Here is a 25919-nt window from a genome sequence, read left to right as displayed (position 1 = left end):
GGGGTGACCCTGATAAGGTGTGACCCTTGTACTCATAGGCTGACATATTGAATTGAAAACCTCTTTGGTACAATGACTTAGAGATAGTGAGAGATCGAAAATAGATGCCTCACTCCTCCCCCCTGCAAAAAAATCTCTAATTTCTACTGTCAGTGACTTTTCTTCATCTCCTCTAATTAGCTAGGGCTGGGGATGACAGAGACCCGGATGTTCCTATAAAGCTGTGAGCGTGTGGAGGTGGAGCCTGGCTCCACTACAAGGTACCCAGGATCTCCTCTCTCCCAGTCCTTCGGCTGTGCTCAGCCCAGTGAGGCCTATGAGACAAGCCAAAGAAGTACAGTGATGCTCCCACCAAGGGTTGGAGAGTTTGAAGACAGCTTTGAGAGTGGTACGAGAGCAAGTGGGAAAACTCAGGTTTTATATATTAAACCATATATATATATATATAAAAGGTCATAAGGGACTTTCACTGTGATTGTAGCAAGAGACATGGTTTGCTACAAAATATAGAGCATGCCATATTTTAAGGGTAAGAGGATATCGCTGAAAGAAAGCACCTCTGTCCATTTCATTCTTGATTAAACAAGAAAGGAATAATAATATTTCCTTATGCCTTAGAATAAATAAGAAGGCATTTCTTGACAAACCATTAATACTTTTAACAATTACCATGAACTACAAATCATGTGTAGCTCCTTTTAGTCTGCTAAGTTTCATCAAACTTAGAAGATTGACATCACCCTGTCCTATGGTTGGGAATTTCCTATAAAAGATTTTAAATGAATTGTGTAACTAGCATAGGCAAATTAAAAATATAAATAACTACAGTGTGGCTCCCTCTCAGCCTCTGCCGATCTGGGTTGTTTGTGACTGTTGAGAGATGGCCAGTCTTTCATCTGTCATCCTGTATGTCCTTATGAAAGTAGCTTGCCCTTCTCAAGGTGGGATTGTTATAAATGTTCTGAACCTATGAAGTAGCAGTCTCTGAATGTGACTTTGGCTCCAGGTGCTGAAGATTCGGTGAGTTCACACAGAACCTGACTTCCTTGCACGTCAACAACCCGTCACAATCCCAGTGCTGTTGTTTTAGTTGCCTGTGGAGGCAGAATCTACACATTACTGTGTCTTCATACCACTCAGAAGACATCGGTGAATTCGTTACTGCTGGATGGATGTTTTCTGTGTTCTCTGAGTCCTTGGGGTTGATCCAGAGTAGTAACTCTCATCGATAGTGCTTCTTCAAAACATGGCAGTGATTGGGAAACCACTTTGAAGTGGCCCAGAAGATTCTGGGGTCAGCACCCAAGCCAGCCAGCCTTTGGTAGTTTAGCTCCTTAGTTTGATTGATGCAACTGTGTAGAACAGCGGGAAGAAGGGAAGCCAGGCCATCAGCTCTGGCCCCTCATGTCTCAGTTCAAATCTCCTTTTAGCTTAAGATTCACTGGCTCTCACAAGTGTGAGTTGGGATTAACTGATTGCAGAAGATGTGGGAAATAACATTTCTGTGGTCCTTTGGCAGTGCTCCCTGGAAGCGAGCATCAGAACAGCTGTGGATCTGTTTCCAGCTGACCACGAAGTTGTGAGGCATAGATTAGCCAGGGCCTTGGGGTCAGCAGCTTCCTCTGGCCTGCTTTCAGGTGTGGTTGATTATTTTAGTTCAGACACTTGAATTTTCCAGAGCTGAGTGAGCGGACAGGTGGCTCCATGCTAGTCCACATTGTGGTGGGTCTGTTCTAGATGTCTCACTGTCAAATCTCACTTCAGCTATGGATGTGGCAGTCCCTTTGCTCATACTTAAGTGTAAGCACAATCCACACCAATGTCCAGGAGCATAAGCAGTATCTGTCTCCAGCTTGATCTTTCCATATGTGAAAACAATAATGCCATATTGTTTTTCTTTTGGTAGAAGTGGGGTTGAACTCAGGCTCTTGAGCTTGTATGGTAGGCATTCTACCACTTGAATCACACCCCCCCCCAGCCTCTTTTTGCTATTTGCTGTTTTTAAAATATTACTTTTCCCCAGGCTTAACTATTTATACTTCTTCCAAATTGCTATGTAGCTGAGGGGGTAGTTTTCTATTACCATACTCATCTTTTCATTGATTAAGATTGAGTCTCAGGTACTTTTGGCAGAGTCTGACTTTGAACTTTGATCCTCCCCATCTCAGCCTACTGAATAGTGCCTAGCTGTGATGTCAAAGTTGGTTTTTTTTTGGTATTTGTTCTCCAGGATATGCTCATACCATGTTTGCTGGTAAAACAGTTTTTTGTAATTAATATTAATTTTCCTAGAATGTCAGAACATGCATAGCATTAGTTCTGTAATGAACTATAATTTTAGAATTCTGTTTTGTGTCATAAACAATCACAGACTAAGTTTCAGCTTGAGTGTAGACACCACATGTTTATGATGTTTAATCATCCTCACTGTAAGGAGATTCAGTTTCTTTTCTTTTTTGTCTATTTATTATTTTAAAACATTTTATTGTAAAGGGGATGTATAGAGGAAGGGTTACAGTTTCATAAGTTAGGGAATGAGTACATTTCTTTCTGAATAGTGTCACCCCCTCTTGTCATTCCCTCCCAGTTTTCCCCTCTTGGCTCCCTTTCTACCAATCAGTTTCTTTCCTGTGATTGAATATTTTTTGTCACATGAACTTAAGTGTTAATAAAACCAACTTCAGCCCCCACAGTTTTGTTTTTTTTTTTTGCCAGTCCTGGGCTTCAGCTCAGGGCCTGAGCACTGTCTTTGGACTTTCTCAAGGTTAGAGCTCTACCACTTGAGCCTCAGCACCACTTCCAGCTTTTTTTTTTTTCTATGTATGTGGTACAGAGGAATCAAACCCGGTCTTCGTGCATGCTAGGCAAGCACTTTAACCACTAGGCCAAACTCCTGGCCCCCCACAGTTTCTTTCAAAGCTCAGAAGGAAAGGGCCATTGTGTCCCTCTATAGAACCAGAATGACCTCAAGCTCCTGGTAAAGGACCGTGATCAGAACAAGCATTGTGTGCCTCTGTTAAAGATGGTAGGGATGATTATTGGCGCAAGAATTTGCCAGTATGCCTTTTTATTTTGCTTTCTTTTTCATTTTAATTTTTTCATTCTTGTAGGTCAGCTGTGGGCTTGAACTCAGGGCCTGGGAACTCCTGAGTTTTTCTACTTAAGGCTAGCACTCTTATCATTGTGAGCCACAGTGCCACTTCTAGTTTTCTTTAGTTAGAGATAAAGCTATGTGCATATGGCCATATAGGAAGAGGCTAAGCAAAATGAACTCCAGAATAGGGAAACAAGAGATTTATCCTTGTGCTTGCTGTTTTTAATGTTCTATGAGAAGACATTTCTTAAATCTTTTTTTCATTTTGTTTCTTTCTGTCCCTTATGGTTTATCTTCTATTGTTGCTGTGTCTGACTTTGGTATCTGGTGTATTGTTTATTCATTTATTTGTGTATTTGAATCAGGGAAGGGAAGATGATGATGAGTCAAAGGACTAAGGATGAACCAGTGTTACAGCGATATTCACAAGACAATATGTTGGAAATGAACTCTACAACTTGAAAGGGGCTGGGGAAAGGGGGAGGGGAGGGATAGTGGGAGAAAAACATGGGAAGGGTTAACAATGTTCAAGAAGTAATGTACCCCCTACCTTACAAATGTAACTGCAATCCCTCTATACATCACTATGACAATAATATAGAAATAATTAATAATAATAGAGTTTCATGGACTTTCCTGCCTAGGCTGGCTTTGAACCATGATTCTCAAATTTCAGCCTCCTGAGTAGGTACGATTACAAGCATTGGCCATTGTGCTAGGGCTTAACTAGCTACATTTTTATATAACTAATTTTTATGTGACTTATTAATGTAATGGCTCTGGAAGAACCAAGAGAAAGTATGAAATTAAAGTCTTTCTTTTCTCCCATATTTTATTTTCTCCTGAAAATTCTGAGTAATCTGTTTTTTTTTTTCCAATCTCTCTAAGCAATCTGAATAATTCAACACCTTTCATTAAGTTCTTGACTCTCTTGATTACCAAACTGATAATTTCAAGTTGTTTTATTATAGTCTGTATGTATCCCAACACTTGTGTGGTTCCAGGCTGGAATCTGTGGTCACGGTTAAGTCTGGATAGTCAGATTACTAGCAGATTTATATACATTTCCTTTATTAGTAGTAATAAAGACCATTAATATATTGTAGTAATAAGACCATTAATATATCGTGGAGGTTTCATGACCCTTTGTCATTAATGACTATATCTGATGGTTTTGTTTGTATTATGGAAAAGATGTGTATGGATATTTAAGAAAACCATTATAAAAAGAACTTGTATTTTGTTAGTTAAACAATGTGTTCTGTTTAATTATAAATCTTCAGAAGTTCTCTACTTGAGAATTACTTATTTTAATCTGAATTAGCCTGGATTTTTGTGGAAATTTATTTTTCTTATGAAAGAGAATAAACTAGGTCAGTTTCTAGCATTTTGTCTGCATGTAAGTATGGATTAAAATGATTATAATGAACTTTTTAAAGAATTAAAAGCAGGTTCTTTATTCTTATTCATAGCAGCTTTTCACATGTATTTGTAATTGGAGAAGTAAACCGTTGAGAAGGGAATTATAATGGATCCTTTCGATGTATTCCTTCTCAGCTAGGAGGCTGGTGGGCTGCTTGTGTTTTAGGAACGGGGGCATCTAGCAAATAAGTTCCCACCTACCGTTGAGCACAATGTGTGTGTTCGACCAATGACTTCTTCCTTAAACCGTAAGGCACCCCCTGTGTTGTATGTTTTTATTTCAGTAGCTATCTCCTATTAATCTTTATCCTTGTAGATGTTCCCTTTATATGGATGATTTTAGATAACTTTCGTATATTCTCTGACTGCCTATACAGAACTGAAGGTAGAGCTTTGATTTCTTTCTTTTTTATTTTTATTTTTTGTGGATCATGGGGCTTGAACTCTGGGCCCGGGCACTGTCCCTGAGCTCTTCAGCTCAAGGCTACTGCCCTACCCCCAGAGCCCCAGACCCACTTCCCATTTTTTAGTGAATGATTGGAGATTAGAGTCTCATGGTCTTTAATGCTCAGGCTGTTTTTGAACCATGATCCTGAGATCTCAGCCTCCTGAGTAGCTAGGATTACAGGTGTGAGCCACCTCTCCCAGCTTAGATCTTTGATTTCTTTGATTATTCTTAATGTGACAGTTCATTCTGATTGGCAGCATTTAATTTATGTTTTGGACCCATTGTTTCCCCAGAATGTAAACTGTTTTGGGCTTCAAGAATTTTCTCTATTGGTATTTGCTATATGATACATGAAATTTGGATACATGAAATTTTAGAGATGAAAGAGCTTAGTTACTTTATTTTACGGAGGAACAGAAACTGAAGAGACAGGTTGCATGATCAGGAGAGACAGAGGATGCATTCTAGAAGATTCTTCCTCCCTTTGGTTCAGTCTAGTCTATTTTAGGTTCCCCTGTTTCATGGTAATGATACAGTAAAATAATCTACCCACTTAATACTATAATAAGTTCACTAAGATTTTCCTCATTAAGACAGACTTGTGAGTCATAGCGTACTATTACTTCCAAGTTTGTATTTTAGATTCTCTTGAACATCTAAGAGTCATGTGGGGAGTAGGCATCTGGGCCAGTCTGAGGCTGCTGCGTGGTTTAAAATTTCCTGCCCCATTTTGGATGTCCAGTCAGTCAGGAAATATAGTTTCTTTACTTTGTGTATGAGCATATGACAGTCCAGGCCGGGAGTTTGGCCTAGTGGTTAAAATGCTTGCCTAGCATGCATGAAGACCCGGGTTTGATTCCTCGGTACCCCACATACATAGCAAAAAGCCAGAAGTGGTGCTGAGGCTCAAGTGGTAGAGCTCTAGCCTTGAGAAAGTCCAAGGACAGTGCTCAAGCCCTGAGCTCAAGCCCAGGACTGGCAAAAAAAAAAAAAAAAAGAAAGAAAATAGTCCAATAGAAAAGATAGCTCAGTTTAAAATATCTCTTACCGAACCTCAAATAGATGAACTGGGCAAAAGATAATATGATATCTGGTCACATGTTCTTTGCCATCACCTTTAAATCTAACATAAAGGAAGTCATAGTAAGTACAGTTCGAAGAGGAATGTCTCCTGTAGATTAAAATGGAATTGTTCTTGAGCTGTAAAATACTTTAAAGTGTATTTTTTTCAATTTGTTTCTTTTTCTACTTGTTTATTTTTGTATTTAAGTAGTTTCACAAAGCAGTTTTAATTTGACGTATCAATATTTGAGTACAATGCATCCCTTAAAATTGCTATTTATTTTGTAAATCTATAAAAATAAATACCTTTTGGGGACCAAGACATGAGAAGGAGTATCAATGTATGTGAAGTAATGCACCTTGTATCTGTTGAATATAATGAAACCCTTCTATTAATGACAACAAAAAATATATGAAAAAAATACCTTTGTACCTTTACATAGTTGGACAAAGGAGGTGCTATATGAATATGATGCCTCTTAATCAGTGTCATCCCTTCAACAATTTCGCCCCTCTTTCGACTCACCCCTTCCCTTACTTTTCTTAGCTTTGTGGTATAGGCAATGAATTTTTGACTGTATTCTTCCCCCTCCCCATTCTTTACTCCTCTTCTCCTCTCCTTTTGCCTCCCCCCTCCTTTGGATGTACCGATTTCCCCATCTTGATTTTGTTAGGCTTTGACCTGGTCTTTCTACTTATAGATTATACTACTGGAGCTCTCCCCAGAGTCTGTTATACTTTAGTTAATTCATTTGCAGCCACTTGCATACAACCCAGTGTGTTTACCTGCATCCCTGCTACCGCAGTGGAAGAAACCATATAATCTTTGTTTCTCTGAGTCTGGCTTACTTCACTTTACATATTTTTTTCCAAGTCTTTCCATTTCCTTACAAATAGTACAGTCTCATTCTAATAGATGAGTAAAAGTCCATTGAATATACATTCCACATTTTCTTGATCCCTTCATCCATTGAGGGGCATCTAGGCTGATTCCATATCTTGGTTATGGTGAATAGAGTTGCAGTGAACATGGTTGTGCTGAGGGCTTTACTGTTTTTGTTTGTACTCTATTGGGTAAATGCCCAGGAATGGAATTACTAGGTGATAGATAGCTATAAGTTTAATTTTTTGAGGAACCTCCATACTGCTCTTTGGAGTGGTTAAACAAGCTTGTACAATGATTCTTGATCAAGTCTTCCTTTTATTGTCCCCTGAAAATGTTTTCCTTTATCTACTGGACTCAGTCATTTGGCATTCCATCTGTGATGATATTACCAACAAGAACCATCTGTTCTTCTCCTCGAAGAATTTATTAACATGTACTCAATCTCAGAGTCATACATATAGCAGGTCATGGATATAGCAAACTCTAACCTGAGATATTAATGGTAAAAAGAAAGCAATTATTGTAATTAATATAATTGAGTCAGTCCCCTTTCTTTGATGGCTGGGAATGCAGCTATTTGTGTAAATATTTTGGTTTCGATTTTCAAAGTTTACTTTCTGTAATGTATGAACAGAGTCCAGTCATGAGTTTTAGATCTAGCATAAAGACCCACTGAAGACCTACTGGTGTGTTGTGAGCTGATCTGTATGTCCTTTGTTACAAATATTCCAGTGAATTCAGGTAATAACTTACTGTCCTCCCCCCCCCACCCATTTGTTCTGCTGTACAGATGAGGTTGGTTTTGCTGAGCTGACTTCACTGTTCAGGCCACACAACTGAATGTGGTCTGCTGACCCCATACCCCCTTTATGTTCCCTCAAAGAGTATATTGGATCATGACTCCAAATTTCCTGGCAAGCCATCAAAGTTTCATTGGAAGTGAAAGAGAAAAACCTGTTTTCTGAAACGTGAACCCTAATTATGTAAAGTGACTGCTTCTGAAAACAGGGTTGTCTCATAGCCTAGGCTATAAACCTTGAACAGTATTGAAACCTCATGTTATATAAGTGGAGAGCTGACAGAGCCAGACAGTTCCTGTCCAGTGACTCTCCCAGCAGAGACAGAAGTTGCTGGGGTGATGGGAGAGATTGCCCAAGGCCCAGTGTAGACAGAGAGTGCTCGGATGGAGCTGATACCAGTCAGGAGCCACACTCTTGCTCTTCCACACTCGCTGCTCTGTTGTGTCTCCTCTATGGCTGAATCTGATGCTAACTAGAAGGGTTTTCAAGAGAGTGGCAGGGAAGAGTTTGGGAAGGGGTGGAGAATGGGCTGCTGGAGAATTCCTGGTAGGAAATTAGGCTGTGATCACTGCAAGTAATTCAAATTTCTTTGTGGCTCTAGCAGCAGAGATGTTCTAATAGTGGATGAGTCTTTCTTTCTCTTCATGTTCTTTCTATTCATCCACTCTATGTCTAGGTTAGACTAGGTGAGGTTGTCAGCACAGTGTCATTTCTCCCCATTTTCCCAACCCCACCCAGTTCCTCAAGTTACCTAGTTTCATTTTCACATGTGCATTTTGATTATTATGACCACAGTCGCCCACTCTTCCTCTCTCCACACGCCTGTTTCCCTCCCTTGACTTGCTTTGCTTTGAGCCTGTAGGGATCACACTGAGCTTTGAGACTTTCATGCATTAACCTGTCTGGTTTGACATGGCACAGAGGCAGTAGCTGATTCAGTCTTTACACACTGCATTTGTCTGTTTTTCTCGACATGGAACTTTATTATTTATCTGGAAACTTAGTTTCAAAAAACAAAAAAAAAGAAAGAAAGGAAAGATTCCCAGTCTAGGGCCTCCAGCAAATCTCTGGAACATGAACTGCCTGCCATTGCCCTTTTGGAGGGCAGTATTGGTGTATGGCACTCATGCTTATTAGTCTGGTGTAATAGTGGGCCTTGCTCTTACTAGGTTGATGTAATACTGCTGAGCCATAGCTACAGTCCTGGTTCTTGATTTTTTTTTTTTAGATAGAGCCTCAGTGCTTTCTGCCTGGCCTGGGCATGTGCCTGAGCTGTGATATACCTACTTTAGTTTTCTGCCATTATTGGGATCATAGACAATGGCCATAGCTTTTATTGGTGGAGACAGTCTTATGAAAGCTTTTACGTAGGTTGGCCTGGGACCCCTCCGCCTCCCCCTTTGTTGTTTGGGATGATAGGTGTGTGCCATTAAACCTGGCTGTGCCCAAGAGAGGGCTCTTGTGAACTTTCCTTTCCAGGCTGGCCTCACACTGGGCATGATTTACCCATTCTGGGCTCTATTTGTGTCCCGAATACCATTATCCTTGTTCATTTATTGATAAACATTTGTTGAGTTCTTACACATTTGAAAATGAATGTCAGAATCTTCTCAAGAACATTCATGTTTTGAACTTTCACAGTTACACTCTGGAGCTCAAATATGGAACATTCTCCATTACTTCTTATCCACTAGGTAGACTGGAGACTCAGATTGGAAGAAGGCAAAAGTGTACAAGAGAATGAGCATGGACAAGTGAGGTAGAGATTTGATTGAGGAATGTGGGGAGAGGTATTTGAATTGTCTGTCAGGAGTGATGACCAGTGCATGGATGTTGCACTGTGGTCTTAGAGTCCCAAAGACAGGCATGCCACATATGTTTGCATTCTTCTGTTAATTCAGTAAACATTCTCTTGAACATCTACTGTGTTAAGTAAAACACTAAAAAAAAAAAGGACAACTGGTTTTGCTTAATAAATTTAGAATATGAATAAAACAATGTTAGAAGATTTTTCACCAAGACTGATTAAAATTGGAAGTAATTTTAAGATGAGAGAATATTCGCTGTTGACGTTAGAGAAGGAGATACATTAAAACATCAATGTAAAGCTGTGGGGTGGCCCAGTGGTCAAGCGCTTATTTACCTAGCATGTACAATGCCTTGGGTTTAATTGTTAACACTCCAGTTTTCTTTTAAAATCAAGAAATGGTCATTTTAGATGATCATAAAAAATGTGAACTGACCCTTCTTGTTTGGAGGTAAACATTGCTAGAAATTGTCATTATAAGCAGGGCATGGTGGCATACTCCTCTAAGCTCATCATTCTTGTTATTGCAGAATTTATGAACTCAGGGTGAATCTGAGACCATATCTCAAAAAACTAAAATAAATAAGCAGGTAAACAGGTGCAGCTGATCCTGCTGTAGTGGATCCCTCCTCTTCTCTCAGCCTCCAGCTTTGAGCAAGACTGTCATGGCTTCAAAGTTCATCATGCTCTTTATGGTCCATTAATAAAGGCAAAAATAGCTGCCGTTAGTATTTACTTCTACTCGATCGTGGCTTCTGCTTTGAGAGTCCTGAATGGCCAGTGTGCAGACATATTAGTTTTCTGGGTCTTTGGAAGAGAAAACTAGTTCAAAAATGATTTCATCAGCTTGCATTTCCTTACTTTATCGACTGAAAGAGCAAGTGATTCAAATGAAGTCCCATGTTAGGATGCTTCAGGCGTTTGAAGGAACCACCAGTTAAGAGCAAATAGTGACATGGATGCCCAGTGGCCTCTAAAAGCATAGGAGACCGTTGATGGAATGAATAATACACGCCTTTGGGGGAGTTTTGTTGCATGTGGCAGGTATATTAAGCGGGAGGGGATGGCTCTACATAATGTCTGCATTCAGTCAACCTCTGCCCATCACCTGGTACATTTATTTATAGCAGCGTCACCATCTGCAGCAGCTCAGGTTTTTAAATGTGTGGAATCAATTATGACACACAGTTTGAAAAGGTGGTCTCTTCAGTAAGTACACAATCATTTCAGAGAAAGACATCTTCCCAGAACGGCCGCAGAGATGATGGAATTCTCCTCATCCAATGGCCATCATCAATGCTGCTCACAGCTTAGTGAGGTTTCACTGAAGGGAGTGGAAATTCCAGCAGCAGCTTAGTGTATTCGTTTGTTTCCTACCTCTAAGTGAAAGCTGAATTTATATCGCTCAAGTTATATAATCATAATTGTGTTGATTCTTTCACAAGTTTATGACTTCAGTGTTGCAGTGAGTTCAGAATGATTTTCAAGGCCTGATTGCACAGTAGCAACCCAAAACAAGCTCTTTGTTCTGGGTCCATCAGATACATTTGGACTCAATACCGAAGAAAAGCTTTAAGTCAATATTCAAGTGACATTAAGTTTATTTTACTATGAAAATTACCAGCACAATGCACCAATATATAAAAGAATTAAACAAGGAGATCCAAATAAATGAGGAAAAGTGGATCTTTTATCTTAAGACCAAGATTCGATTGCATAATAAAAGACAATAAGAATTTTTTAAAAATTAAGTTCCTTTTCTCTACATATGTTTAAAGAATGCATCTTGTTGCTTAAGGGACATTTCTTTAGAAGTTGATTATACTATTGTGATGCAGTGAGTCTATTTTATTCTGCACATGGAATTCTATCACATTGAGATCTTTCCACTATCAGTTCTGTAGCATTTAGTTGATAAAATTTGGTGTGTAACTTGTCTGCCCCCTTTGCTCCCAGATTTAAGAAATCCTGAGTGTTGAAATATTTATGAATATTTATTTAAATGACCAGACAAAAACCTAAACAACTGAATGCTAAATGTCTATTTCTCAAAGACTTAAAATCCAGCTTTTATTTCTCAAGGTTTATATTGACTGTTTCTGATCTGGAACAATTCATTTAAACCAGCGTGATGTTGAGGCAGAGAAGAGTTGGAGTTGGTCTTCTGTCTGAAGAAGAAGTGTCTATTTTCTACAAGCTTCATTTTGACATTTCAGAGCCTTTTAGAACCTTGCCCTGTAGATTTAATTCTCCTTAGTCTTTCCATGGTAATGTCACTCTTTATTAGTCAGCTCATCTCTACATACAGTCCTCAGGAACAAGTAAAATTCAGTACTGCCACTGTGAAGCATTTGTACCTTTGTTTTACCAACATTCTTTCCCATTTGTGCTGCCCTTTGGAACTCTTTGAGCCCTTCCCCAAGGCCAAGTGTCTTCATACCTGAGATTAAATCACTCTAGGTGCAGTAGCTGATACTATGTGACCAAGTCAAGCTGCACAATTTCTTAACCTTTCTACAGTAGTGTATGACTTTCCAGAGCTGCTGCTGGTGTGTTGTGTGTGTTGAGGGCTTGAACTCAGGGTCTCAAGCTCTTGTTTAGCAATTTTCACTCAAGACTGCTGCTCTACTGATTTAGCTTTGAGCTTTCTGCTGGTTTCTCCACTTTGGGCTTTCTGCTGGTTAATTGGAGATAGTCACTTGAACGTGTCTCCTTGTGAATGCCTAGAATCCTGTATAACTTATCATGTCCCCACTGTAGTTTTTTCTTTTTACCATCCCATTCTTTCATCATTCTTTTTACTTGTAGATTCATAGGAATGTTGTAGTTACCATAAATGAGGGAAAACATGCAATTTATATTTCTTTGGGTCTGGCTAACTCTGCTTAATATTATATTTTTCAAGTCTTTCTATTTCCTTGTGAATGGTACAGCTTAACTATGTTCATTACAGCATTATTTGCCATAGCCAAGGTAAGAATTAACCCACATGCCCCTCAGTGGATGAATGGATCAAGAAATTGTGGTACATATACACAGTGGGATTAAATGGAATTAGATGCATCCATCAGAAAGAATTTGTTTTTTCCTTTGAGACTAGGTCTCGCTATGTGGCTCGGGTTGGCATTGAAGACGCTATGGAACTTAGACCAGCTTCACACTTGTGATCCTTCTGTCTCTGCCTCCTGAGTGCTGTGATTACAGATGTCTCCTACCATCCCAGGGCTGGTAAAACTACATTTCAATCACTGGTTGGGAATAGCTGGGTTGTAGAAGCCCAGTTACATATACATATTACACTCTGTATGCTTTTTCTTGGCAATGTTGTCTCTATACTTCTGTTCATGATATTTAAAAGGCTTGCCTTAGAAACTTAGACATGGGTTGACAGTTACTATCATTCTTTCATGCCTTGCCTGGAAATGTTGGTGATGTTACAATGACTGAATGGAGCCAGACACAGGCAAGTCAGGTGAACAGTGGAAATGATCACCAGACATTGAATGGAACCCATAGAAGATCAACTCGTGTTCATCACATGATCCAGCCGCAGTCAAAATACAAATGATCTTCCCGTCTCTGTTGTGCGAGAGCTGGATGTTTAGTTTGCTATGGACTGGAAATGAAGACTTCATGAATCTGTGACCATGCATAAGAACTATCCTCTGCTGGTTCTAGATGGAGTGTAAATCCAAATTTTCCTTTTCCAAATAAAAACTTTGCAGTGAAGAGAAACTTTCTTATTAGAAATGTCTAGATTTTGTTAGCGCAGAGTAAGAAGATAGAAATATCTGTGGAGTAGTGAATACACTAAGTAATGGAGAAATAGAACATCACTTTCTTGTTTTATAAACCAATTACTGTATGCCAGTGATTTTCATTCAGTTCTCTAATAGTGTTGCTTGATGATGTATTAAGAAGTAGAGTTTGCAGTATCATAAAGAGTGCAGCATGATTAAGTGTATTTCCCCAGAAGTCTCTACAATGTCTGTGACTCCCACCATGGTGTGGGGATAATTAGCCTGAAAGAGTCCTGAAGACTTGAGTAACACCAAGTAAGTAATAGAATCAACCAAGCACTCTACTGATCTATAAATTCAACAAGCACAAAGGGTGCATTACAAGCATCTCAAATTTAGCACGAGGATGGCCAGAAACACTATTATATGTTAGTCATTTGCCACCAACACACCGACAGGCTCAGAAGCCATCTTGGTGATGTAAGTCTCATCCGTGATGTCTGCTTGCACACCACTATGAGACCTGCCCTAAAGGACTGAAATCTTAAAGGTGGTAGTGATGAGACTCCCTTTTCTCCTACCCAGTACCCCTTTTGATCTAATATTACCCTTCCTCTCCTTCATCTGTACCCCAGGCAGACGATTTAGTGGTTTTATTTAAAGGACATAGCACAGATCTTAGGATCAGAACAGCTTTCATGGCCTAAAAGCGGACTAGATACTCTGTTGCTATGTAGGGCTAGGTCTTCTCATAGCTGCTGACTACATACTATGTTGCTATGTCTTCTCTTGTCTTAATCTCCCTGTCCTCTTATCCTCAACCAAAGGCTTGTGCAGACACAGGTCTCTGTCACTGCCAGGGCTAGGGGTGTCTTCTGGAAATGACACAGTGACTGTGTGGCTTAAAAAATATTTGTATTATTGTTAAGTAGTTGTACAAAGGAGTTGCCAGTTAACAAAACGATTTATGAATACAATGCATCTTGTTGAGTCAGAGACTTGCCGGGCTTCCGTTGGCTTCCAGCCATGATCTTCACATCTCAATCTCCTGAGTAGTTAAGAGTTACAGCCCACCTGTCCCCTTTCCCCTTATCAGGCCTGACTCCATACTATTTTGGGGATCATTTTGGATTTCTACCAGAAATTCACAAAGGTTTCTATTTTCCTATATCCTTTAAAAACTTCTCATTTGGGGGAGAGTTTTTTTTTTTTAATTCCCTTACTAGTGTATGTAATATGGGCATTTCTCTCTTTTTTTTAATGCCCTTACTAGTGTATGTAATGTGGGCATTTCTCTTTGATTTTGGTTTGACATTTTTCTCATGCCTTCTGACATGAAGAGTCTTTTCATGTGTTAGTCAAATATTTGTCTCTATTTTGTCTTTAATCTTTTGTCCATTTTAAAATCAGACTTTGTTTTGGTTAGTGGGTTGTAGAATTTTGTTTTATATCTTTACACTCTATTCATCTAAAAAATACATCTTTGTCAGTGTCATCCCTTTCAACATTCTCACCATCCCTCCAACCACCCCTTTCCTTACTTGTGACTTTGTTCTTTATTTCCTGAGGGTCAGGTCATATCAATGGTTCCATTTACTATGACGATTGCCATTAGCCAAATTCAGCTGCTAGAGTGGGGCTAGGGTATGCAAGAGATGACCCTAACAGACTTCCAGATATGTAACACATTGTTTTAACTTTGTCTCAAAATGGAGTGAAGATTCAGCTTCTTCATTGAGGGCCACTTTCATTTTGTGCACCTCAGGAGGTGGCCGGCTGGAACCTTGTGGTTTGGGGCTGGGGGTGGGGGAGAGGGAGATAGGTGCTAGACTTCAGTTTCCATACATAAGATTGGGTGAGACAGGTCCCAAGCTTATTAGGGAAATCATGGAAGGTACAGGAATGGATGAACCAATTTAAAACTCGCAACTTTCTGTGTTTAGTCAAAACCCAAAGAAGGAAATATTTCTTTCCAAAGTCCATGCTGAAGTATTGAATTCAAGGTTGGTGTGTTAAACCTGGCTTGAAACAAAAGGCTAGTGGAAGGAAGAAAAGGGAAGGAGTCAAGAGCTGAGCACCTTCAGTTTTATATAAAAAATCTGGCTATTTTTGTGGACCTGTAGTAGCTTGACATTGTTTTCTTAATCTACTGCATAAAATTCAAGGTACTTATTTCTCCCCTGAGAAGCAAATGGAGAGGCAAATGAAGTTGCTTTGCATGTGATAAGTAATTTGAGTGAAGTTGGAGTCTGTGGGTAAAATGACAGAACTTGAGCATGTCTAGAGGAAGAAGTGATTCTAGCCTGCTAATCACCAGACAATGTTGCTTTTCTTCAGCAAGTGGTCTAAAGCAGATGTGTGGAAGACACAAGGTGTCCACATGTGGAAAGCTCTTGGAATTAGTATCCTAAGAAACAGTTCAGCCTTGCCTTAGAAAACAGAGAAGGCCTTCACTTGCCTTTTGTGAGTGTTCCTGAGGAAGATTTACAATCATTAGGAGCAGCTTCAATAATTCTGGAAGAGGCTCTAGACACAAGGATGGTAGGGAAATATTTCCTATATGCACATGAGTTTATTACTAATTGATTGGTTAATTTATGGTACTGGGGTTTAAACTCAGGGCCTTGTGCTTGCTAAGCAGGCACTCTACCACTGAGCCACATCCCCAGTCCTTTTCCTTATGTTTTATCAGGGATTTTATATACGGGAAATAGATTACTCAGTTCATCCTAGATTATTGAAAACTAAATTTAAAAAATGTTAAATGGTCCTCATAAGACAAAGATTAGGGAAGAAGCTGTTTCAATATAACTTCCCTTGTGTATAATTGCTTCATGTTGTTTCTATTTTAAGTTAAAATCACTACTTTTTTTTAAAAAGTGTTGTTCCTTTTTTTTTTCTTTCTAGAAATAAAGGTCTTAGAGTTCTTTTTCACTTCATCTCAGTAATTCTACACAACACAAAACTGAAGGTCAGGCTAAGTTATAAAAAATATGATCAGCCTTTCATTGACTTTATTTGAAATAATAATTTAAAGTGTCTATAGGCTCTGTGGTCCGGATGGGGTAAAAGGGAATGACGGTTGTTTTAGGAAGTGCCCGGGTCATTCTAGCAGGACTGTGGCTAGTTGTTAGATGACACACCGTGAATGTGAAAGGGGAAATAACGGGACCTTATAAATAACCACGGCACTGACAAATAGGTTGGCAGCAGGGAAGCTAATGACGTCTTGTTTCTCTGACAGCTATGACTTCATCTAGGATATGTTCAGTGGAAAGGACTCTCTGGACTCAATGCTTTTAATCTGACACATGAGTCTTAAAACTATTCTTAAATTGCATTCCTAAATGCAATTGAAAGCATTAATTTTTAATTTCCAGTTTTTAAATCTTTTAATGACTTCTTTATTCCTGTTTCTACACGTTTCTCGTATGTTGAAGTCATGTACAAAGAAATTCAATGAGGGTACTAAGTGACGTGGTTGTCAATTAAATCTTTAGGGTTTAGGGTGGTCTCACTTTTTGTAATAATTAGTCGATATTTAGAACACATTACTTCCCCTCATTGGTTAGCCTTCCATTGAAGTATTCTTTTTTTATTTTCCCAGAAAGAGTACGAACTTTAAATAATTTTATATTATTGATAGGGAAAATTGAGCCCCACAAGTATTTGCTCACATTCATAGCAGATCTCTGGCCATGGAGTCTGGCTGCCAGCATCTGAGCCACTTTTAGCAGAATTTACACTAAGTGCCACCCTTGTGGTTTCACCCATCTTAAAAGATTTTAGTTTTCCCAAATGCCATTTTGTTATTGGCTCTTCCACCCCAAAACAGCAAGACTAAAAAATGTAGTTCAGTTAGCTGTACTGATAGGATGGGGTAGTTTAATGTGAGAAAAACATCTCAGGGTGCATCAGGAATATTCTGGTTGAGCTGATTTGTGTCAGCAGGCAAATCATTCTGTAGTTTGTGGTAATTGTGGTTGTTTTGTGGTAGTTGAGCTTGTATAAAGAGGTGATTGGGGCCTAGTGTGTGCTGAGGATTGTGTGTACAGTGTAAACACAACTTAGATGATTTGAATTACTGAGAACACCTTCCGTGTTCTGTCACCAGGAAAGAAAGGAACAAATAATTTGAACACCACTGAGACATGCAGCCCTTGCAAGGCAAGAGGATGGTGATTATAAATAACATTTCAGAATACTTCTTCTCTTTAATCTCCCAGAATGTCATGGCAGTATAAAATAGATATTGATATAGAAATGTCCATATAAATATAAATCTTTAAATTTAATGTAACAAAAATTTTATATTTAACAAAAATTTCTGTATTCAAGCTGTCAGTAGCAAGAACCAATCTTTTGTTATTTTACATTTGCCGGAGTAGCCATTTGTAAGATCACATTTTCTCTTTATTAAGTTGAACATTTAGGTTATAAAAAAGGTTTTGTTTTTTTTTTTTAAATAAGAAAAGATGTACCTGTCAGTTCCTAGATTCAACAGAATTTTCTAAGACTTGTTTGGGATGAAATTAATTTAAACCTTTTTTTTGGCCATTTATAGTTTTCTTGTATTGTTTTTAAGAATGAAAAAAAATTATTGGTCTACCTAGCTAGAACAGTGCCCATTTATGCATCTCCCTGGGGTACATGAAGAAGTTAAGGAAATGTGCTTGTAGAAGTTTCACAAAGTTTTCTAAATTGTGCACCTGTTCTTAGGAAAAGGATGCGACTGCCAGTGTACAAGTGCACCGTTCGCGCTGCGGGCTCTCCTGGGAACTTGATGGTGGGGAGGGAGATAGGTGTGTCTTATGACATGTGGGTGAGCTGCCCAGCACGTGCAGGCAACAAGTCTTGGGCTAGATAAGAGGCTGGGTTTTAGAAGGAGAATGATTAGAATTAGAATATATACATACATAGGTACTTTAAAATGTTAAACGTGTTGATATGCTCAAAATGAAAAATAATCATTCACGGGGAAAAGGGCATGTAACTATCACTTTCTCATCACCATCCTACAGTGGACGGATTAGCTGAGTAAGGTGCAGATTAAATAGCCTTCCACAGGGCAAGTTGGAAGTAGTTGATGAGTTTTAGCTTGTTTTTCCATCCTGGTAGCTAAAGTAGGCTTTTCATTTCCTGGAACGAAAGGATGGGGACTTGTTGAGAAGTGAATGGAGGGAAGGGATGGTCCTGTGAATCCCATTGGGAGTGCAGTGGATGGGAAGGAATGAGAGTGAAAATGTGCCTGTCGTTTGCCTCTGTCCAAAATCAGACTTTTTAGTCTGGTAGGCTGTTTGTATGCTTAAAAAGACTAATCACCTCATGAGAATCTCAAAAGTATTTAACTCTTGGTTACAATACTTCTAATGTAGTGGCTGGTTCTTTGTTGTTTTTCTTTTTCTTTCTTTCTTTTTTTTTTTGCCAGTCCTAGGGCTTGAACTCAGGGCCTGGGCACTGTCCTTGGGCTTTCTCAAGGCTAGAGCTCTACCATTTGAGCCACAGCACCACTTCTGGCTTTTTCTATGTATGTGGTACCAAGGAATGGAACCCAGGTCTTTGTGCATGCTAGGCAAGCACTCTACAACTAGGCCACACTCCCAGCTTAGCTGGTTCTTGAATGTGTGTTCTGATGGCCTGTTGGAGCAGGCAGTGCTCCAATGGGAATGGTCAAATTCAGTGTTGGCAGAAAGAATCAATGCTTATTGCAGGTCTGTGAAATGTCAAACGTTGTACTGATGCCTCACATTAAATAACCATGAAATTGATATTTGTTATTTTACAGAAAAATTGAAGGGCAAAAAAATAACCTGCCTAAGGATTGAAAGCAGAGTCATTCATGACCACATTGTGGTGGGTTTTTTTTAAATTTTTTTAATTTTTTTATGGGTCATCGGGCTTGAACTCTGGCCTAGGCGCTGTCTCTGAGCTCTTCAGCTCAAGGCTACTACCCTACCCCTTGAGCCACATCACTACTTCCCCTGGCTTCATGATCATATCTTTTACATCTTTTTTTGTGCGTGGGGGGTATGGACTTGAACTCAGGCTCTTGGGCACTGTCTGAGCTTTTACGCTCAAGGCTAGTGCTCTACCACTTTGAGTCTTGGCTCCACTTCCAGTTGTCTGGTGGTTAACTGGAGATAAGAGTCTCATAGACTTTCCTGCCCTGGCTGACTTCAAGCTGTGATTCTCAGCTTTCAGCCTCCTGAGTAGCTAGGATTACAGGTGTAAGCCACTGGCACATGGCCTCACGACATCTTGAGTCAACCATGATGTCGTGTCCGAAGTCTCCTTGAAGTAATTACTATCCACCCTCAATATCGTTCCTCTCTCTGCTGTTCTTCATTATGTTTTATGTGACTTCCAATAGCTGTGGCTCTTGGGGATGAAGAATATTTTTGTACCTTTCAAATTTGCTTTCCTTTGAAATGTCACAAGTGAGAGTGTTGTGCCCAGCTCCTCTACAGTGAGTGGCCTTCTTAAATGTGATCAAATACTCAGCCCTTCTTGTGTCACTTTGGTCTTGGTTTAAGTGACATCTGGGATGGGTTGCTTCTTCACTTGAGATCAGTGTCTGTTGAACCTTAAAAACTCCAGCCTTCAACAGCAAATGATTTGATTTAAATAGAAGTAATAGAAAGGAAAGAAACTGCTAAACTCTTTGTCTCCTCTTTTCTCTTATTTGTGAAGGATTGTGTAGAAAGCCCTTTTGGCAAATGAGAATATGAAAAATTGAGGGGCAGAGAGGGAGAGAAAGGGGGGGGGGATGAGTGAGCTTGAAATACTAAATTCTTCCCATGTCTTTTCAACATCATGAGTTCTGAGGTCACATTCTGGGCTGAGAGCTCTGTCTCCTTAGCAGCTTCTTAATGGGGTCCCTTTGATATTAATGGTATATCCTACCACAGAGCTGTTGAGAAGGTGAAATGATTTTATAATATTTTTTGGATTAGGATTGGACCTGGCAATCCTAATATAGAAAACATATTAAGTTTCAATTTAAAATTTTAATTTACCCTTGGGAGTAGGGCAGGTTTCATTCTTCATCTTGGTAACTGATTTAGGCACCTCTGTCTGCCCAGGGTCCCAGGGCATTCTATAACTCTTCCCCTGGTACTTCATGATAGCACACATAGGCAAATTAGCTAAACACAGGAGGTCCTTACTTGGAAAAACAAACAGGATGATGACCCTTTTTTTTTTAAACTTACGATTTAATTATGTAGGCCTACTTCCTATCCAGAAAAGAATCACTGCTTAGCTTAAGCAAAGACTCAAATATGGCCTTCACAGGGTTTCCGAAAACCAATTTTGGTAACCTAGATTTTAGGTTTATAACCCAATGGGACTTCCAACTTCAGGGGATGGCTGTATAGAATTCCATGCTGTGGTGTCAGGACACAGCTCACACTATACTTTACCATATAGCCTACAATTTCTAGGTTATAGAATTGGGAGAGGATTCTAAAGGCAGATCTATCAGGTTTCTTCTTTCTTAATTCAACCTAATGACCTAAAATGTATCATGAAAGAGAAGAACTGAAATTATATTTGATATAAACCACACATGCACACCATTTAATTAGGAATTCAAAGAAAATATTGCATAGTCAAAATACTAATCAAGTTTCTCTTTTTTTTCCTTTGTGTCTCTCTTCTCCCCTCACCTTCCCTCTCCTCCCCTCCCCTCCTCCTCCCCCTCCCCTCCCCTCCCTTCTTTTGTCCTGGGAGATTGAACCCAGAGCCTTGAGCTTTCTAGGTTGGTGCTCCAGCACTCATAGCCTTTTTATTCCAGTTCTATTTCACATCAGGTCTTGCATGTATGTCTTGCTGGTCATCACTACTGTCTTTCTGCTTAGCTGCTATAACAGGCATGAACTACCATTCCCAGCATTTTACTGGGAGAACTAAGGTCTTGATGTTTGCTTGGGCTGTCCTCCAGACAAAATCCAAGTAGCTAGGACCACTTTATTTTTCTTTATGGCTGAATTGATTGTTACCTGATGAAAGTGTATCTAATGGCATTTTTGCAATATATGTTTGGTCCTACAAAAATTTAAATAAATTAGAGCCCATTGTCTAAGGCAGATATTCACCATATATAATACTTATGACCCCTTTACTCCTCCCCCCTTCAAATTAAAGAGTAGAGAGACTCTCCCTTGCATAACACAGTACCGACTTGGGGTGTTTTAGTGATATTTCAGGTTGCTTTCCCCTTCTCCAACTATTAAAGTCTGTACAAAGAGGAGGTTAGGGTGGAAAGGAAGGGGTACATGGTGAAAGCAGAGTAGTACTCCCCTCCAGACATGGCTTTTAAGTTAGATAAGTGTGGATTAGATAAGTGTGAATTATTTTACTACATTGAATTCCAAGGTACGTAAGGAATAAACAGCACAGTTTTGTTTGGAATGGATGGCTTAAAAAATATCTGCTAATAGTTGTATACTAGGGTTGTAGTTTTTGATGTGTACATTGATGTGTACAGTGCATCTTGGCCAGTGTCACCCCGGTTGAGAGATTCAGAGTGTCATGGGGTTGGTGGACCCGGACCAGAGCTAGGCGATTTCACCTGGACTCGCTAGCCGTCATGCAGCTCCCCGTCGAGGCGTTCCTTATATGTGGGGGCTGCAACAGCCAGTAAAGTGCTAGTCTTGTAGATTCATCAAGAAAGAACAATGGGCATTCAGTGGGTTCTTACTGATACATAATGCCATTGAAAGGCACCTAAAATGTATTTGCATAGTTAACAATTGATTTGGATTAAATTTATTTATAAATGTATTTAACATTTCAATATCAAGGGAGAAAAAAAAATCAGGATTCAAATACAATCAGTTTTATGTCTCCCAGAATGAAAGTCATGGCCCCGAGACAGTTGGAGGACTAAATTTGGAATGGAAAAAAAAAAAGGAAACAAGAAATCTTGTTAGTGACCATTGACCCTACCTAGAGCACTGGGACTGTACTCGGACAGCTGTGTCAAGGGATTACAGAAAGGTGTTTTAAAGCCAAATATACCTTGGAAAGCAATGAATGCAAGTCCAAGCCCATTTACAAAGTCAGCAGAGATGGACATGCAGAATTTCCAGAGGTGGCTTTGTATTACAGGAGATAGAGTTTTAGGAGATGGGTTTGCTTATGTAAACGTACAGATGGAGAATGGAATTTGAAAAACATTGACCGTTTGAGATCATTTCCCAGAAATTCATGATTTGGGGTAATCAGCTTCTCCTGGAAGTGTCTTTCCCACCATTCAGTCCTTCCTGAGAGAGGAGGGAGACAGGAAGCAAATACTGCACCATTGCAAGTCTCAGGGTCTCCCCTGGCCCTCTCTTTTGCGCTCCCTGTCTTGTACTCTCTCTCAGCTTTTTTTTTTTTTCCTTTCTGCTGGTTAATTGGAGATAAAGGTCTTTCTGCTTGGTTGGCACAGGCCGGCTGTCAGCTTCCATCTTCAGATCTCAGCCCAGCTGCACTTGATTTGCTTTTGCACATTTTTTATTAGCATCTATGAGTCGTGTGTGTGTGTGTGTGTGTGTGTGTGTGTTGGTATTTGAACACGCGCATCTCTGCGACTCCGTCTCAGCCCCTGGGTGGCCACGCTCTCCCCCTTCCTCACCTCCTCACCTCTTCCTTAGAATGTGGAAATGCTGTCTCCATGGCTCTGGACCAAGGGGACCCGGGTCCCGGGTGTGGGCATTGCTGGGGGCCCGGCCTGCGCGCCCCTGCCCCGTCGTCACCGCAGGCCCTAACCTTCTGTCTCTCTTGGACTGTGCTTGGTTACAGATCTCCACGATGGGCGGCAAGCTGAGCAAGAAGAAGAAGGGCTACAATGTGAACGACGAGAAAGCCAAGGACAAGGACAAGAAGGCTGAGGGCGCGGGCACCGAGGAGGAGGGGACCCCGAAGGAGAGCGAGCCCCAGGCGGCCTCCGAACCCGCGGAGGCCAAGGAGACGGCGGCGGAGGAGAAGCCGGCCAAGGGCGCGGCGGACGCCGAGGCCAAGGCGCCCGAAGCGGAGGGCGACGCCGCCAAGGCCAAGGAGGAGGCGCCCAAGGCGGAGCCCGAGAAGACGGAGGGCGCGGCGGAGGCGCAGCCCGAGCCCGCCCCGGCGCCCGAGCAGGAGGCAGCCGGCCCCGGCTCCGGGTCCGGTCCCGGTCCCGCTGCGGGCGGCGAGGCCCCGAAAGCCGGCGGCGGCGGCAGCGGTGGCGAGGCGCCCGCGCCTGGGGAAGGCGCGGGCAAGGAGGAAGGGGAACCCAAAAAGACTGAGGCTCCCGCCGCCCCGGCAGCCCAGGAAACGAAAAGTGACGGGGCCCCCGCTTCAGACTCAAAAGCCGGCAGCGCCGACGCCGCCCCCGCCCCCAAGGAGCCCCCCGCAGCCACCGAAGCGCCCAGTTCCACGGCCAAGGCGCCCGCGCCTGCGCCCCCGGCGCCCGAGGAGCCCAAAGCCGCCGAGGCGCCCGCCGCCAACGCCGCCGAGCAAAGCGTGGCGGTGAAGGAGTGACCGGGACAGCCTGGGGTTCCCCCTTCTCCCCCCCCACCCTCAGCCCCCCTTCTCGCCACCCCCTCTACCCACTCTCCCCTTCGTCCTCCCCTCGATCGCTCCCCTTTCTCTGCCACCTCTCTCTGTTTTCTCTCTCTCTCCCCCCCTCGCTCTCTCTTGCTCTCTCGCTCTCTCTGTACCTACACTAACTTGTTACAAATTGGAAGTTAAGGATGTGTATTGCCCAACGGGGGAGAAACAAACAAACCGAGGATGTGTTCCATCTGGGGAGGGCGGGCGGGGGTGGGGAGAATCCAAATAGTATTTTTGTGGGGAAATATCTACTATACCTTCAGTCAACGTTACGAGTAAGTCCTGGATTCGAAAGATCAGTGTCTCGAAGTACCCGAACTGCTGTCTCACGCGCGCGCTCCACCTCCAGCTCCCAGCCCTCCTCCTGCGCGCAGGCAGGGGTGGGTGGCAGGAGGAGGCGGTCAACTCTGCCCACAGGGCCTATGCCAAGGCAATCAGATCTTTATGAAAGCAGTATTTTCTGTGTTTTCTTTCTTTTCTTTTCCTTTTTTAAGTTCCAGCCTTTCTTATTTTGATATTTTTTTAATGTTGGGGGATGAATGCCAATTTTCAGGTGGAGGCCACTTAGCGTGTCCACGTGTAACTCGATGCCAACCCTCCATTCTTCCTCTCCAGATATTTTTGGGAGTAACAAACATTCTCTCATCGTACTTAGCCTACCTAGATTTCTCATGACGAGTTAATGCATGTCTGTGGTTGGGTGCACCTGTAGTTCTGTTTATTGGTCAGTGGAAATGAAAAAAAATAAAAATAAAAATAAAAAAAAAAGTCTGCGTTCGTTGCAGTTCCAGTTCCTCTTCCATTCTGTGTCACCGACAACAGCACACCACTCATTGGAAAATGGAAAAAAAATAAAAATTAAAAAAAACAAAAAATGTACAATGGATGCATTGAAATTATATGTAATTGTATAAATGGTGCAACAGTAATAAAGTAAAACAATTAAAAAGAAGTAATAAAGACTGTTTGCTTTCTTTTGCCTTTTCCTCCCCATCTTCCAGAGAGAAGAGGAGAGAATAGAACACCAATTGAGAGAATTTGTTTTCAGTACATGGACTTGAGCTCAGGGCCTGAGAATTGCCCTTTACCTTTTCCTCTCAAGGCTACTGTTCTATCATTTGAGCCACAACCCACTTGTTTTTTTTCTGGTTAATTGCAGATGACAATTTACAGAATTTCCTGCCCAAGCTGGCTTCAAACTGCTGGTCTCAGATCTCAGCTTCCTGTAGCCGGTTTGAATATAATTTCATGGAAGTATAAAGGCAGGACTTCAAAATTGGTGGACATTTTTTAAATTAATAGATCAACTTATTGTTTAAGATCTCATCTCATAAAGAGGCTAACCTGGAAAGTTAATTTACCAAAAAAGAACAAGTACTTCAAGTAAAACATAATACCGGGCAATAGATTTAATCTTGAAGACATGGACTGAAGTTTACTTAGAAACATGTATCTATGAAGTCACTGATAAGCATCCCATTTCCCCATTTATTTTTTATTGTATTCATGACAGTGAGGAGTGAGAATCCAAGTTGTGTGAGGTAGGCAATGAGACAGAACCTAAAGAAAGTCCAGAAGCTGGCTGTACAGGTGGTGATTCGACTTCTGGTTTCTACCAATATTTCCAGTATGTCCACCTACAATAGAGCTTAACCTTTGTGATTCTGAGGACATGACTTCTGGAACACTAGTGGTTAGTGGAAATGCCAGATCGCAATGTGTGCCAAGGGTGGATTCTTCCCTGTATTATTGACTTCTCTGGTGTAAGAAAAAAGGCCATACATGGGCTCTGGTGACAACGGAGAATTTTCTAGAGAGACCTGAGGTGTCTATTTTTGAATGTAAGAAAAGAAAAACAGCTGTCGGTTGGATCTCTTTATAGTAAGTGGGGTATTTTCATTTGATGGTAGCATCTCAATATTGAATCTCAAAAATAAATCATTTGTTAAAAAGAGACCTAGCCACTACAAAGATGTCTCATGCATGAGTCAGAAATGATAGGTGTTGGGAGAAAGTGGATGTTTCCATCTTTGTTTATTGATACATATTGCTGTTGAGTAGGATACAGGAAAATTAAACTATGAC

General features: G+C 40.9%; 1 protein-coding gene across 1 annotated transcript in view; it reads left to right on the top strand.

The window, feature by feature from the left end:
• Basp1 (brain abundant membrane attached signal protein 1) overlaps nucleotides 1-24801 on the top strand; it is a 48412-nt gene extending 23611 nt beyond the window's left edge. Inside the window, exon 2 of the mRNA XM_090332104.1 lies at nucleotides 23046-24801. Coding sequence (XP_090188230.1) covers nucleotides 23055-23762 — 708 coding nt within the window. The 5' untranslated portion in view covers nucleotides 23046-23054 and the 3' untranslated portion in view covers nucleotides 23763-24801. The remainder of the gene's footprint in view (nucleotides 1-23045) is intronic.
• The last annotated feature ends 1118 nt before the right edge of the window (nucleotides 24802-25919 follow it).

This window comes from Megascapheus bottae, chromosome 4, assembly GCF_031878675.1.
Source record: "Megascapheus bottae isolate mThoBot1 chromosome 4, mThoBot2.hap1, whole genome shotgun sequence".
Lineage (NCBI taxonomy): Eukaryota > Metazoa > Chordata > Mammalia > Rodentia > Geomyidae > Megascapheus > Megascapheus bottae.
This window is presented reverse-complemented; position numbering and strand designations above follow the sequence as displayed.